Source organism: Cynocephalus volans, chromosome 16 (assembly GCF_027409185.1).
Source record: "Cynocephalus volans isolate mCynVol1 chromosome 16, mCynVol1.pri, whole genome shotgun sequence".
In the NCBI taxonomy this organism is placed as follows: Eukaryota; Metazoa; Chordata; class Mammalia; order Dermoptera; family Cynocephalidae; genus Cynocephalus; species Cynocephalus volans.
The window spans coordinates 22090978-22102533 of record NC_084475.1 but is presented as its reverse complement, the minus strand read 5'-3'; the positions used below and the strand labels follow the sequence as shown (position 1 = coordinate 22102533).

Sequence of the window (11556 nt, the reverse complement as noted above, 5' to 3'; positions counted from 1 at the left end):
GCGGATGAAGCCTGAGCTCCCAGCCCAAGCTCAGGTGGGGGTGTGCCCAGGCTTTGCCCCCAGCCCTGCCTCTTCTCTCTGTTTCTGCCTTTAGCATCACCAGACTGCCCAGTTCTTGCCCTCTTCTTCCTCCACATCATGCTCATCCTAACCTCTTGCCTTTGTCACCCTGGCCCCTCTGCCTAGATGCCCTTCCTCTTCCTAGTGCCAGTTGGGGAGGTGGGGGTATCTTGGGGAGATTGCTCTAGGTCCCTAAGGGCTCCATGAGCCTGGCCTGACTTCAGCCTCTTTGCAGACTGCCCTTGTCAGCACTACGCCCTCTCCTGAGTGCCCCCTCCCCTCCCAAAGGCCTTCTGGCACACCCCAGGGTTAAGTGCACCCACTCCTGCTTTGATCTGAGTGATCCCCTTTGGGGCCTGAGGCAGCTCAGTAAGCCCCTTTTCTCTCCTCCTCTTGCCCAGGGTGTAGGGTTGACATCAAAGCCCCTCTTTGGGAACTTATACTCTGGGTGCTGCTGTGGGTGCTACAGACTTCCTCTGCCAGACCACCCCAGGGCAAAAGGGCAGGCAGGGACATGGCAGATAGTGAGAGAGGCAGGAGGTGTTGGTGGAGAACGTTTATTGTATAAAATCAGAAGGGGCCACCCTGTTCCGGGCGCAAAGGACAGAACCCACCCGCCACCCTCCCCCTGTCAGGGAAGCCCATCCTGGGGCTGCCCTGGACCCAGCCCTGCAGCCCTGAGGGAGACCCTGCTCCCTCCCGGCCTCCCATGGGGGCCAAGGAAGGCTGGAGCCGAACCCCAGAAAGAAGAGGCAGAGAGAACGGGGCCCCGCCACCCCAGCCTTGTCCCCATGCTTCTCCCCTCCCCACCCGCACCACTCCCCCACAGTAGACTCAGGGACACCAGACATCTCAACACAATAGCAGACGGGGCGAGGGCTGCTCCCGTCCAGCCCCAGGCCCTGGGGGGCAAGGGCCTTAGAAGACCGTGCATTTCTTCCCTGGCTTCTTCACTGGGGGCGGGCAGAGCACGGCCCGGATGGCCTCGTCAAACACCGTCTTCAGGCCCCGCTGGGTCAGGGCTGAGCACTCCAGGTACTTGACAGAGCCTGGGAGCAGCCAGGGCGGGGGCAGTGAGGGGCGTAGCACAGGCAGGGGCACGGCCCTCCAGAAGACACCTCTCTCCTCCTTCCTCCCTCCTCCCCCGACTTGTGGTCCCAGCGGTGCCCACTCACCGATCTCTCGGGCCATGGCCAGGCCCTGTGGATAGGTGATGGGTGCCAGCTTCTTGTCCCGCAGCCGCTCAATGGTGTCCTTGTCATCACGGAGGTCCAGCTTGGTGCCCACCAGGAGAATGGGTGTGTGGGGGCAGTGGTGCCGCACCTCCGGGTACCACTGTGGGGATGGAGGCTCTGACCTGTGGGCATTGTGCCCCCCACCCCCTGGCCCAGAGCAGGCCACAGCCCGCAAGGGCCTCTTCCTTACTGCCCCTGGGCCCACTCTTGGCTCTTCCTGTTTCAAGAGGTGACCAGGGGTCTAGTGGGTTTTGTGGGAAATGACCAAGAACAAAAACGCCCAGTCAGGAAGGCTCGAGACTTGTTAGGGCCTCCCAGTCAGGGCCCATCCCCAGTGGCGAGAGAAGCATCCCCATTCTCTGAAAGGCATGCCCACTGCCCCTATTCTGCCCCTTGACCCCTGCAGGGCCACCTTCAGACCTCACCCCACGTGTCCACCCCAAGCAGAACAAGCATCTCACTTGCCTCTAAAGGGACAAGCTGTGTAAGGTCTTCAGGTGAGACTCCTGTCCTATTAGAGCAGGTCCTCGAGGCAAGCCCTCCCCCCAGAGGGACCCCTCCATCCTGGCCCTACCTTGGCACGAACATTCTCAAAAGAGGCCGGGCTCACCAGGGAGAAGCAGATCAGGAAGACATCCTTGGGAGGGAAGGAGGTGGAAGTGGTCCAGGAGGCTCTGAATGGCCCCTGTCCCCTTCCCCATCTGGACCTCAGGGATCCTACCCGAGCCACCCGGCTCCTGGGGCTGGCCCTGTTGGCACCTACAGTTTGGGGATAGGAGAGTGGCCGCAGCCGGTCGTAGTCCTCCTGCCCGGCAGTGTCCCACAGCCCCAGGTTAACAGGCTTCCCGTCCACCATCACATTGGCAGAGTAGTTGTCGAAACTGCCAGAGCAGAGCAGGAAGGGTCAGGCCTTGGGAGGGGTCCCAGGCCACCTCAGCCCAGCCAGCCCGTGTCTTGGGGTTCTCAAGCTGCACAGAACTGGAACTCTGGTCAGCACCTCGGCCCCACCCCGGAAGCCCAGAACCACGGCCACCTGGGCCAGATGTCCACGCTCAAGGGAGCCCCATGCACGTGGGACCCAGCCCTCTGGCGGGCCGGCTCTGAGCCCGCCTCCCGCCCCGCACCCACGCACACGGTGGGGATGTACTCTCCGGGGAAGGCGTTGGTCGTGTAGCTGATCAGCAAGCACGTCTTCCCCACGGCGCTGCGGACAGAGAACAAGCCCACGTGGCTCCGGGGCCCAGCCTCGGCCCTGTGCCCAGCAGGGGCAGTCCCGACGCAAGGAACCAGAGACCAAGTTAGGGTGCCTGCGGTGGGGACGGAGGCCCCAGCCCACAGATCCGCAGCGACATGGGGCTGGAGAAAGATGGCCAGGGCAGCCCGCGTCCTGGGGTGAAGTAACGAGTGCGCCCCCACAACACCAGCCCCAGGTAGAGCGGCAGAGCTCCCAGGCTGCCGGGCGGGTGGCACGGGAGGGTGGGGCCGGCAGACGGCTCAGCCCAGGTGGGAAGCCCGGCCCCACCCACCCCGCCCAGCAGCATCAGGTGGGCCCCGCCGGGGGCCTGCGGACCGCCGGGGCGCTCAGCGCGGGAACACCGGCTCGGGGTCCGGCAGGGCGGCCCCGCCGCGCCCCGCCGCCGCCCGCACGGGCCGCGCCCTGCCCCGCCCGCCGAGGCCCCGGGCCGTCCCGCCCCGCCCGGCCGAGCGGCCTCCGGGCCGCACTCACCCGTCGCCGACCACCACGCACTTGATGGCCTGCATGGGCGCGGGCCGGGCGGCGGCGGGCGCGGCCGCGAGCCGAGCTGCGGAGAAATGCCCGGCGCCGCAGCGGCCGCGGACCCGAGCTCCGAGCAGCGGCCGGAGACAGCCGAGCGCCGCCGAGCGCCGCGCGCGGAGACAGCCGAGTGCGGCCGGCGGGGGCGGGGGGCGCCGGGCCGCGCGGCCGGGGGTAGGGCCGCCCGGGCCACACCGGCGAGCGGCGCTCCCGCCCCTACGCGCCCCCCGCAAGGCACCTGGACATGCGCGGGGTGCGCAGTGCGCGTCGCCTCTTGTAGGGTTACCCTCCCACCGCGCAGCCAGGGACAGCTGGTGGAACCCCGCTGTGCGCAGCCACGCGCCCCGAGGCGGGCACCTGGCGGCCGCCAGCCGCGCCCTGGAGGCTCCTTCCCGCAGGGGGGCCGCAGGGCCTGATGTGGGAGAAGGACGGGGCAGCACGTGGAGTCTCGAGTACAAAGTTGTGTATTTCCAGACCCGCGCGCTGGCGGGGCGCTGTACACGGCGAGGACAGAACACGCTGGCGCCGCGCCTCCCCCCTCCCGCGAAGGCACGTCGTTCCCTGGAACTCGGACGCAGCAGTGAGGAAGGGGCCGGCCAGCCGGGCACCCGGGGGCGAGCGGCGCGGTCCCAGCAGGCACCGACTTTGGGCGCGGCCGCCCCGCGCCGCAGCGAACGCCTGTCCCCGGTTAGTCCATCCCTGGGCGCTGTCAGATGCCGCGCTCCACTGCTCCGGGGCCTCCTGCCTCCCTCACTTTGGGGGACTGAGGGCCCTCAGAGGGGACCCCTGCACATAGGCCAGGACGGCGTTTTGCAGGAAGCTAGCCCTCTGGGCCTCCTCGTCCCGGATGCGGGCTATCTCGGCCTCCTTGAGCCGCAGCCTCTCCCGCAGGCACGCGTTCTCGCTCTCTCTGTCCAGCAGCGCCTCCCGGTGGTCGCTCGCGATCACTGCAGGGCGGAAGAGGCGCGGCACTGCCTGAGCACGCGCCCCCCAGGAGCGAACACCCCGGCCAGCTCAGCTCTGCAGCCCGGCCTCGCCTTCCCACCCGATGTGAGCGCGGGCGCTGAGGTCACAGGCTCACCCTTCTGCTGGCGCTCCAGGGCCGCCACCTTCTCCCTCAGCGCCTCCTGGGCCGTCAGCTCTGCCTGCAGACGGCCGTTCTGCTCCTGCAGCTCCACCCGCACCCTGGTCACCTCAGCCACCTTTTCCTGGTCCTTGTTGCTCAGCTCCTGCCAGGCACAGGGGGTGAGATGGGGACGGGGCACCCTAGCAACCCAGAGTCCCCAAAGCTCTGGCTACCTGCTGCAGTTCCTCCAGGCGCCGCCGCAGGCCCTCCACCTGCAGGCTGAGCTGGCTGGCCCTGGCCTGGGCCTCGGCCACCGTCTGCTTCTGCTGCAGGCATGCGCCCTGGGCCTCGTCCCGAGCCTGTGCCAGCAGCCGCAGCTTCTCCTCCAGGTGAGCCAGGTGCTGCTGCTGCAGGCACAGCAGGGCTGCTGAGCTCCAGGGGGGCTGTGCATGTGGGTGACCCCCCCACCTCACCAAGGGGAGGAGCCACATTGTCACTCGAGCTATTACTTGTTCTGAACCTGCTCAACTGGCATGCGCCCCCAGAAGCACCCTTCCTGGGCTCCCCTCAATTTCCCAGGCAGGCCTCCAGTCACAGGCCAAATGTTTGGGCCAAACCCTCTACGCATCTCAGGCCTGGACCCCGGAGCTGAGACCTGCTCGACACTGCTCTTTGCAGGAGTGACATATGTGTGCTGATCTGACCTTTTGCCTCTGCACTCTGGGCTCTTCAGGGCCCAGATCTGGAGCCAACAGCCCTGGTCTTGCCCCTTCAGGCCTGCGACCTGCAGTCTTGCAAGGCATTCCACAGCCTGTGTCTGTGGCCTGGCTCACCTCCTCCAGGCGGGCCTGGCTCTTGGCCTTGATGAGCTCCTCCTCAGCCTGGCCGCGCTCAGTGAGAGCCACTGCCTTCACTCGGCTCAGCTCCTGCAGCACAGACAGCCCCTGCTAGCCTGCTCTCCTGCCCTGGACCAGGGACACCCTGACAGCCACCCCTAAGGGCCATGAGAATGCGTCTGCCACTCCACTCACTGGACAGGATTTCCATAGCCAAGTGAGCCTGAGGGCCACCCTAAGTCCCTCCGCCCTCTTGGGGACACTGGTGGGTGGGTCCCCAAGGTGGGGCCTGATGAAGCTCTGAGACCAGGAAAGGGTACCCCAGGGTCTTGAGGCTGGGAATACCAGGGCTGCCACTCCTTACCTGACTCAGGGCTAAAGCACAGGGAGGGCAGAGCAAGGTCCCCTGCCTGACGAGCCCCAGGCCCAGCGTGCGCTCACCTCCTCCAGGGACAGCCGCATGGCCTCCAGCCTCTGCACCCTCTCCTGCATGGCCCTCTCACTTTCCTCCAGGTGGCGGGTCATATGCTCCACCTGCCCAGGTGTGGGGGTTGGGAGGTCAAGGCTGGCAGGCAAGGGCTCTCCCCCTAACTGGCCTTCCTCCTACAGAATCCCCACCCTGGAAGGCAGGTCTCTTGGGGACTCTGTTTCTTCCGAGAACAGGCTGCCTCAAGTGGCCTGAGGACAGAGGGCACATCCCAGCCATGGTATCCCAGGATGAGCAGCCTGAATGGGCGAGGCTGGTGCCTCTTCAACTGTGGGAGCACACTGCAGCCTGCATGATGCCGCAGCAGTCAGGGTCCCCTACCAGCCCTGAAGGAGGTTCAGGGTCCGACATCCACTCAGGCTGGCCAAGAACCGCCACCCAGCAACCTAGGATTGGCAAGGGGAACCCCACCAAATGTGTGCTTTGGGGACACCACATCACACCAAGGCCAGTCTGCAGGCACCAGGGGAGACTGGGGGAAGCCAGGGGCCAGTTTATGTCAACTAAGAAGGCACCTCCTTGAAACGCAGGTTTTCTGCATCCTCCAGGCTCTGCTTAGATCTCCTTTTTTCCATATCCAGGCGCTCTAGAAGACCAGTGGGGAAGAGCGCAGGTCAGTCTCCTCTGGGAGTTCCCTCAGTCCCTTGGTCCGTCCCTGGCCTCACAGGGGCAGGCCTGCCCGCCCCCGCGCCCACCCTCAGCCTGGACAGCCCGCATCTTCAGCTCGGCCGATGTGTTGGTCAGCTCCTGCCTGGTCAGGAATAGCTGCTCCTGCTGAGATTTCACCTTCCGCTCCAACTCATCCACCTACAAAGTTGGCACCACAGGAGGGAAGCTGCACCCCAGCACTGCCGGCGCCCACCCTGGGCTCCCCAGGTGCTGGGCCCACACCCCTCACACCTGGTTCCGCAGAAGCAGGTTCTTCTCACTGGCAGCAGACAAGTCTCGGAGGAGCTTAGACTCCCGCTCTGCAGCTTCCTGGGCATGGGACAATGTGAGGAGCACCATCTGTCACCCTGCCCGCCTGTCCCGCACCTGCCTGTGGCCCTGCCTGCCCACCTGCTGCTCCAGCTTGCGCTCCTTGGCCTGCTTCTGTGACAGACTCAGCTGCTCCTGCTCTGCTGTGGCCAGGAGCTGCCCCAGGTCCTGGACCTTCTGCTCCGACAGAGCAAGGGCAGCCTCGGTCATCTGTAGCCTGCAAAGAGGAAGGGCCAGCCCCGCCCCAGCTCCATCAGGAGCTGCATGTGCCTTGCCCTGGCCTCACTTTCTCCCTCTTGCCAGGCCCTGTTCAAACCTCAGCCAGCACTCGCCGCCCCCAGAAAGCTTTCCTGGGTTACTGCCCCAGGACCCCCATTTTCCACCTCCGCTCTGTATACCCTCCCGGGCCCTGTGGGACGTCTCTGAAGTACTCTGCAGCCCGTCTCCCCTGCTTACTTGGCCTTCAGGGCATTGATGATGGAGTGCCTCTCGCTCAGGGCTTCCTGAAGCTGCCCCACCCGTGCTGCTGACGCCCTGTGGACAGAGGATGGTGCTAGGGAAAGCACCCTCTTGGCACTGGCAGCAGCTGCCACTCCTTGCTCATCCACGGCACTTCCGGCAGAGCTGCTGCCCCTGCTGCTGACCCTCCAGCCCACTTCTTGGGAAGTATATGTGGCAACCTTGTTCATGGGCAGGTGACAAGACTCAGGATAGGTCACACTGAGCATGGAGGCAGGACCCGAAGCCCAGACACCCCAGCAGAGCCACAGCCCTGCCTCCCGGGGCATGGGTCACGCACCTGCTGCTCTTGGCCATCTCTTCCCGCTGCTTATCGATCGTCTCCATCAAGTCCAGAAACTGGGGACAGAGTCAGCCAAAGCCCTGTCAGGGTCCAGAGCCTGCTGACCCTGCCCTGGTCACGGGGAATGACAGGAGATACCCAGTGATGGGGCCAGGAGTGAAGGATTTGTCTCCCTGCCTCACTGTCTCATTCAAAGGGAGAATGTCTCCTGTAGAGAGAGTCCTGGGAGCTCAGACGCCAGCTGTCTGGGGAAACCAGCTGAGGTCAGATGGGCCGCCTCTCAGTCCTGGGTATATCAGCTTGGACAGGTTTCAGGGCCCACAGAATGGAAAATGGATAGACTACAGGGCTGAGGGTGGTAGGAGGCAGCCAGGGCGGGGCTGGAGAGCAGCTCTGAGGTCAGCAAAGACGCCACCCTCACCTGCTTGGACTTCTCCTCCCGGAGATGCTGGACCTCCTTGCTGAGGACGTGGGTGCGGGCCTGGTTCTCCCGGAATGTGGTATGCCGGTCCTGGTTGTGGTCCATGGCTTGTTCTGCCAGAAAGAGCCAAGTCACCTACTGGAGGGCTGCTCAGCCTCAGGAGTGGCCGGCGGCCAGCCCAGCCCTGCACGGGGCTGCGTCTGGAAACTCTTTGGGAACCAACACTACGCGAGACAGAATCTCTTGTAGCATCTCACCCAACAAATCAGATGTACTCCCCGGCCCCCCTAAGTGTACTGGGGGGAAAGCCCTCCAGTGGGGGTGGGGCCACAAGCACAGGAGGCGCCTGGTGTGGGGAGCACAGGCACAGGCTGGAAGGAGAAAGCTGCTCCACCGCCACAGAAGTAAGTGCCATCCTGGGGCATTTGGCCTCCACTCCAAAGGTCAAGAGCCTGCGCGTGACTTAAGTGAATGCTGTGCTCATCTCCTGTGTTCTGAAAAGACCCAGGAAGCATGTGGATAAAGGCCAGAGGCAGCGAGGGCAGCGTGGAGTTGGAGACATCATGGGGGTGGGCAGAGCCAGCAGGAGGCGATGCCCCTCGGGTGTGGAAGGAGCTGGGGATGCCCGCAGGAGGAGCTGCGGGGTGTGTAGAATCACTCTGCTGGGCCTAAGGCTGAGATTTCAGCTACAGGGTCACAGGGGTCCCTGTCGGGAGGGGAACACAGAGGTTGCATTTATGGTAGGAGCAGCACTGGCGGGCGGTCTCATTCCGATATAGCTCACAGCACGGCCACAGACTCGGGTGACCAGGGACAAGTGCCAAGAAGCCCCTTCCTGGCTGTGGCCTGGGCCACCTTGCAGCATGGGCATGGCCAACAGGGCAAAGGCTCTGAGCCATGTGGCCTCAGCTCCCCCATGAAAGTGGTGACTGCTCACTTCATGGGTCCTAAGAACAGGGTGGGAACATGGGAGGCCTCAGACGGCACCTGTGTGTGGCAGCTGCTTTCTTTTGGCTGTTCTAGGCTGTTCTTATCAGTGTATGTGGCCTGACCCCCGGCCGCCCCTTCCTCTGGCACTGGGTCTCTGTCAAAGGGCTTTAGGCCTTGCTGCAAACAGTGCAAGTGGCCAGCAGCGCCATGTGCCCATACCCACGGCTCTGAGGACATCGCCAGGGACGTTGTTCCCAGCCAGGTCCAGCCTCCACAGTGTTCTGTTGCTGGGGAGACAGCTCACCAGGGCCCGGCCCCCCAGAAGGCCAATGTTATTCCAGCGCAGGTCTGGAAGGAAACCTGTTGTCACCAGATGTACTGCACCTGGTTGGAGAGGCTTAGCCTAGGGTGCTCCTTTGGGGAGTACTGCCTGTGGTCGTCAACAATGTGGGAGCTCAGGCTGCCCCTCCTCCCCACCCCCTTACTTGAGGGGGATGGAGCAGCAGCAGAAGAGTGAAGGAGGATGGGATGCAACCCTCACCCAGCTGCTGGAGGCTGGTGTTGCCCTTCAGGGCCAGGGCCAGCTCCTCTGCACCCTTGTGGCTGATCTGGTTGTTGCGAAGATCCAGCTGCTGCAGGGCGCCATTGGCCGCCAGGCTCCCGCAGAACGTGGCGAAGGCATCTTCCCACGCGCCCAAGTTGTTCCACTCCAGGGTGAGGCTGTGGGAAGGGTGGATGCGAGTCGCCCGGTACAGAGGAGTGCCCTGCCCCTTTGTGGTCCGGGGCTTGAGGAGGGTTGTGGGGTCAGGGGTCTCTGGTGGAGATCAGAGCCTTGGAGTAACTTGTATCCACATACTCCCCACCAACAGATGTGAAATATGGATGACAAGCCCAAAGGATAGAACTCCCTTGGGTTGCAGGACTGTGTCCTATGGGGCCAACACTGAACCACACAGAGTGGGTGCTGGGGGGGCGAGGGTCAGGACCACCACCCTACCTCTGAATGGACTTGTTCTGTCGCAGGAGTTTTCCCAGAGCCTCGGCCCCTGCAGCTCGAAGGTTATTGCCCTAAGACATGAATAGGCCGGCCAGTCACTCCCATTGCCCTGGCTGGGCTCTGAATACCCCGTCTATTCCCCACAGGGCCCTGGCCAGGCAGTGGGTGAAGCCAGGGAGGCGAGCTCTGGTCAAAGGGGCGAGTCCTTTTGGATCCTGGTTTCCCTGACTTAGTGGGCTTCCTGGGGCCAGCTCACTCGGTTTATCGATGTGAGGGCTCTACCCTCGAGACTCACACACACGTGAGATAATCGGAAGACAGTGCAGGGCCCGTAAGCCAAGAGTGCTTACAGACACGGCCTGCAGCCACTGTCCCTGGGACCCTGCGTCTCTCCTCTACCACTCCCCTCAGTGGCACCCCCCGGAGTGCACGTCGGTTCACCTTTAGGTCCAGGAGCCGCACGACAGTGTTGGTGCACAGCCCTCGGAGCAGCAGCGTGGCTCCTGTGTGGGAGAGCAGGCTGTCACTCTCGCCCCAACTTGTTCTAAGCCCCTCCATGGGGGCCCCATCTCAGGGCAGCTTCCCAGATGCAGGGCAAGGACGACTGTCCCGGTGGTCCCACAGGTCTGGGTTCACGCCAGAAATGAGTCCCGACCTGAGGTTACCCTTGAAATGTCTGCAACCCCTGCTGGGCACCGAGCCAGGCCACTGAGCCCTTGCTCCCACCAGCCCACGGGGATCTACAGAAGTCGGGGGACTTTAAAGCTTCTCCTTGGTCATAACGAGAAACTGCCGTCCACTCCCAGGCTTCAGGAGGGGACGCTACTGCTCACGTTAACTACTTTACAAAAAGCAGGGAACCTCGAAAAGAAGAGATCTGGCTGCCAAAGCAAGCTCTAAGGCTACAGGCTTCAACGCTGCCCTGGAGCGGCAGATGCTGCGCGGGCCCCTGCAGGCCCCGGGGCGTGCCCACCTTCGTCGCTCAGCATGCAGTCACTCAGGATGAGCTCTGTGCACAGCGCCTCGCTCTGCAGCAGCTTGCCCAGGGCCCTGCAGGTGTCCACTGTCAGGCTCTGCGTGGCCAGGTCCAACCGGCCCCTCGGAAGCTGGTGCAGCTGCTGCAGGACAGCTTCCTGGGGCTCAGACCCACTCTCCCTGCACAGACGGCTGTAGGAGCGCCGGAACTCCTCCATGTCCCGGGAGCCTCCTCCGCGTGCGCCGGAGACGGGCCTCGCGTGAGCCGGAGACGGGCCTCGCGTGAGCCGGAGACGGGCCTCGCGTGAGCCAGCGGGGGCCGGGCTGCCCCTGCCACCGGGTTCCCGGCGCTGCGCCTCTGTCCAGGGGGCTGCGCGGAGCCCCCGGCTGAGGGCAGCTGCTGAAGAGAAAGCCGCTCAGTGTGGGACAGCCCCGGCGTGGGGCGCGGGAGACGCCGCCTCGGCAGACCGGCAGCGAGGGACAAAGCGAGCTGGCCGTGTGGGCGGGAGGCTCTGGGTGGGCCGGGCACGTGGGCTTTCGAGGGACCTGGTGCAGGGAGGACGGAGCGGCGGGACCAGGCGCGTCGCACGTACCCCAGCCCCCGCAACCGCTCCCGCGGTCCGCAGTCCCCCCCGGCCCCCGCGCTCGCGCCGCAGACTCTCGCTCGCTCCGTTCGTTCTACGCGGCAGCCGCCGAGCCTCAGTATCCAGGAAGAGCGGGGCGCGCCGGGAAACGGCCGGTGGAAACTACAACTCCCAGGAGGCTTTGCGGGGAAGATGCGGTCCGCGGGCCAATGAGAGCGAGGACCGGGGCGCGCGCTGCGGGCTCATTCGCTGGCAGCTTGGAGGCGGGTCTCCAAGGGGCATGCTCCGGCTTATTGGCTGCGGGCCCGGGGACGGGGCCCCTAGAGGGCGCGCTCCAACTTATTGGCTGGGGACTCGGGGGCGGGGCTCCTGGAGGGCGCGCTCCACGCTTATTGGCTAGAGAGTCAGGGA

The 11556-nt window shown here is 64.6% G+C and overlaps 2 protein-coding genes across 4 annotated transcripts; both read right to left on the bottom strand.

Annotated features, from left to right (window-relative positions):
- Positions 1 to 900: 900 nt before the first annotated feature.
- RAC3 (Rac family small GTPase 3) lies at positions 901 to 3092 on the bottom strand. Of its 2 annotated transcripts, none has more exons than XM_063080302.1 (6): positions 3022 to 3092; positions 2428 to 2499; positions 2059 to 2176; positions 1870 to 1932; positions 1236 to 1395; positions 901 to 1109 (listed from the first exon to the last, which is right to left on the bottom strand). In XM_063080302.1, exons 1-6 carry the CDS (start codon positions 3054 to 3056, stop codon positions 979 to 981), a joined length of 579 nt encoding a protein of 192 aa, XP_062936372.1. In that variant the 5' UTR covers positions 3057 to 3092; the 3' UTR covers positions 901 to 978. The 2 variants fall into 2 exon arrangements, with proteins under 2 accessions (XP_062936372.1, XP_062936373.1); XM_063080303.1 differs by having other exon boundaries at positions 971 to 1109; positions 1232 to 1395.
- A 425-nt stretch (positions 3093 to 3517) lies between these two features.
- On the bottom strand, positions 3518 to 11206 carry LRRC45 (leucine rich repeat containing 45). Of its 2 annotated transcripts, XM_063080974.1 has the most exons (18): positions 11155 to 11206; positions 10560 to 10958; positions 10028 to 10089; positions 9587 to 9657; positions 9131 to 9309; positions 8809 to 8937; positions 7660 to 7772; positions 7236 to 7294; positions 6893 to 6970; positions 6518 to 6653; positions 6359 to 6436; positions 6154 to 6265; positions 5974 to 6044; positions 5413 to 5505; positions 4969 to 5061; positions 4369 to 4542; positions 4151 to 4298; positions 3518 to 4016 (listed from the first exon to the last, which is right to left on the bottom strand). In XM_063080974.1, exons 2-18 carry the CDS (start codon positions 10777 to 10779, stop codon positions 3820 to 3822), a joined length of 2013 nt encoding a protein of 670 aa, XP_062937044.1. In that variant the 5' UTR covers positions 10780 to 10958; positions 11155 to 11206; the 3' UTR covers positions 3518 to 3819. The 2 variants fall into 2 exon arrangements, with proteins under 2 accessions (XP_062937044.1, XP_062937043.1); XM_063080973.1 differs by lacking the exon at positions 11155 to 11206 and having other exon boundaries at positions 4369 to 4539; positions 10560 to 10915.
- Positions 11207 to 11556: the final 350 nt, after the last annotated feature.

What these genes read in the sequence shown, in the direction of transcription:
- RAC3 (XM_063080302.1), bottom strand. Translation starts at nt 3,056, where the DNA reads ATGCAGGCCATCAAGTGCGTGGTGGTCGGCGACGG. An exon ending in CACTCTCCTATCCCCAAACT is followed by an intron (nt 1,933 to 2,058) that starts GTAGGTGCCAAC and finishes TTCCCTCCCAAG; the next exon opens with GATGTCTTCCTGATCTGCTT. An exon ending in GGCCATGGCCCGAGAGATCG is followed by an intron (nt 1,110 to 1,235) that starts GTGAGTGGGCAC and finishes GGCTGCTCCCAG; the next exon opens with GCTCTGTCAAGTACCTGGAG.
- LRRC45 (XM_063080974.1), bottom strand. Translation starts at nt 10,779, where the DNA reads ATGGAGGAGTTCCGGCGCTCCTACAGCCGTCTGTGCAGGGAGAGTGGG. An exon ending in GGGAGGAGAAGTCCAAGCAG is followed by an intron (nt 7,295 to 7,659) that starts GTGAGGGTGGCG and finishes CTCTGTCCCCAG; the next exon opens with TTTCTGGACTTGATGGAGAC. An exon ending in TGCGGCTGTCCCTGGAGGAG is followed by an intron (nt 5,062 to 5,412) that starts GTGAGCGCACGC and finishes TCTGTGCTGCAG; the next exon opens with GAGCTGAGCCGAGTGAAGGC.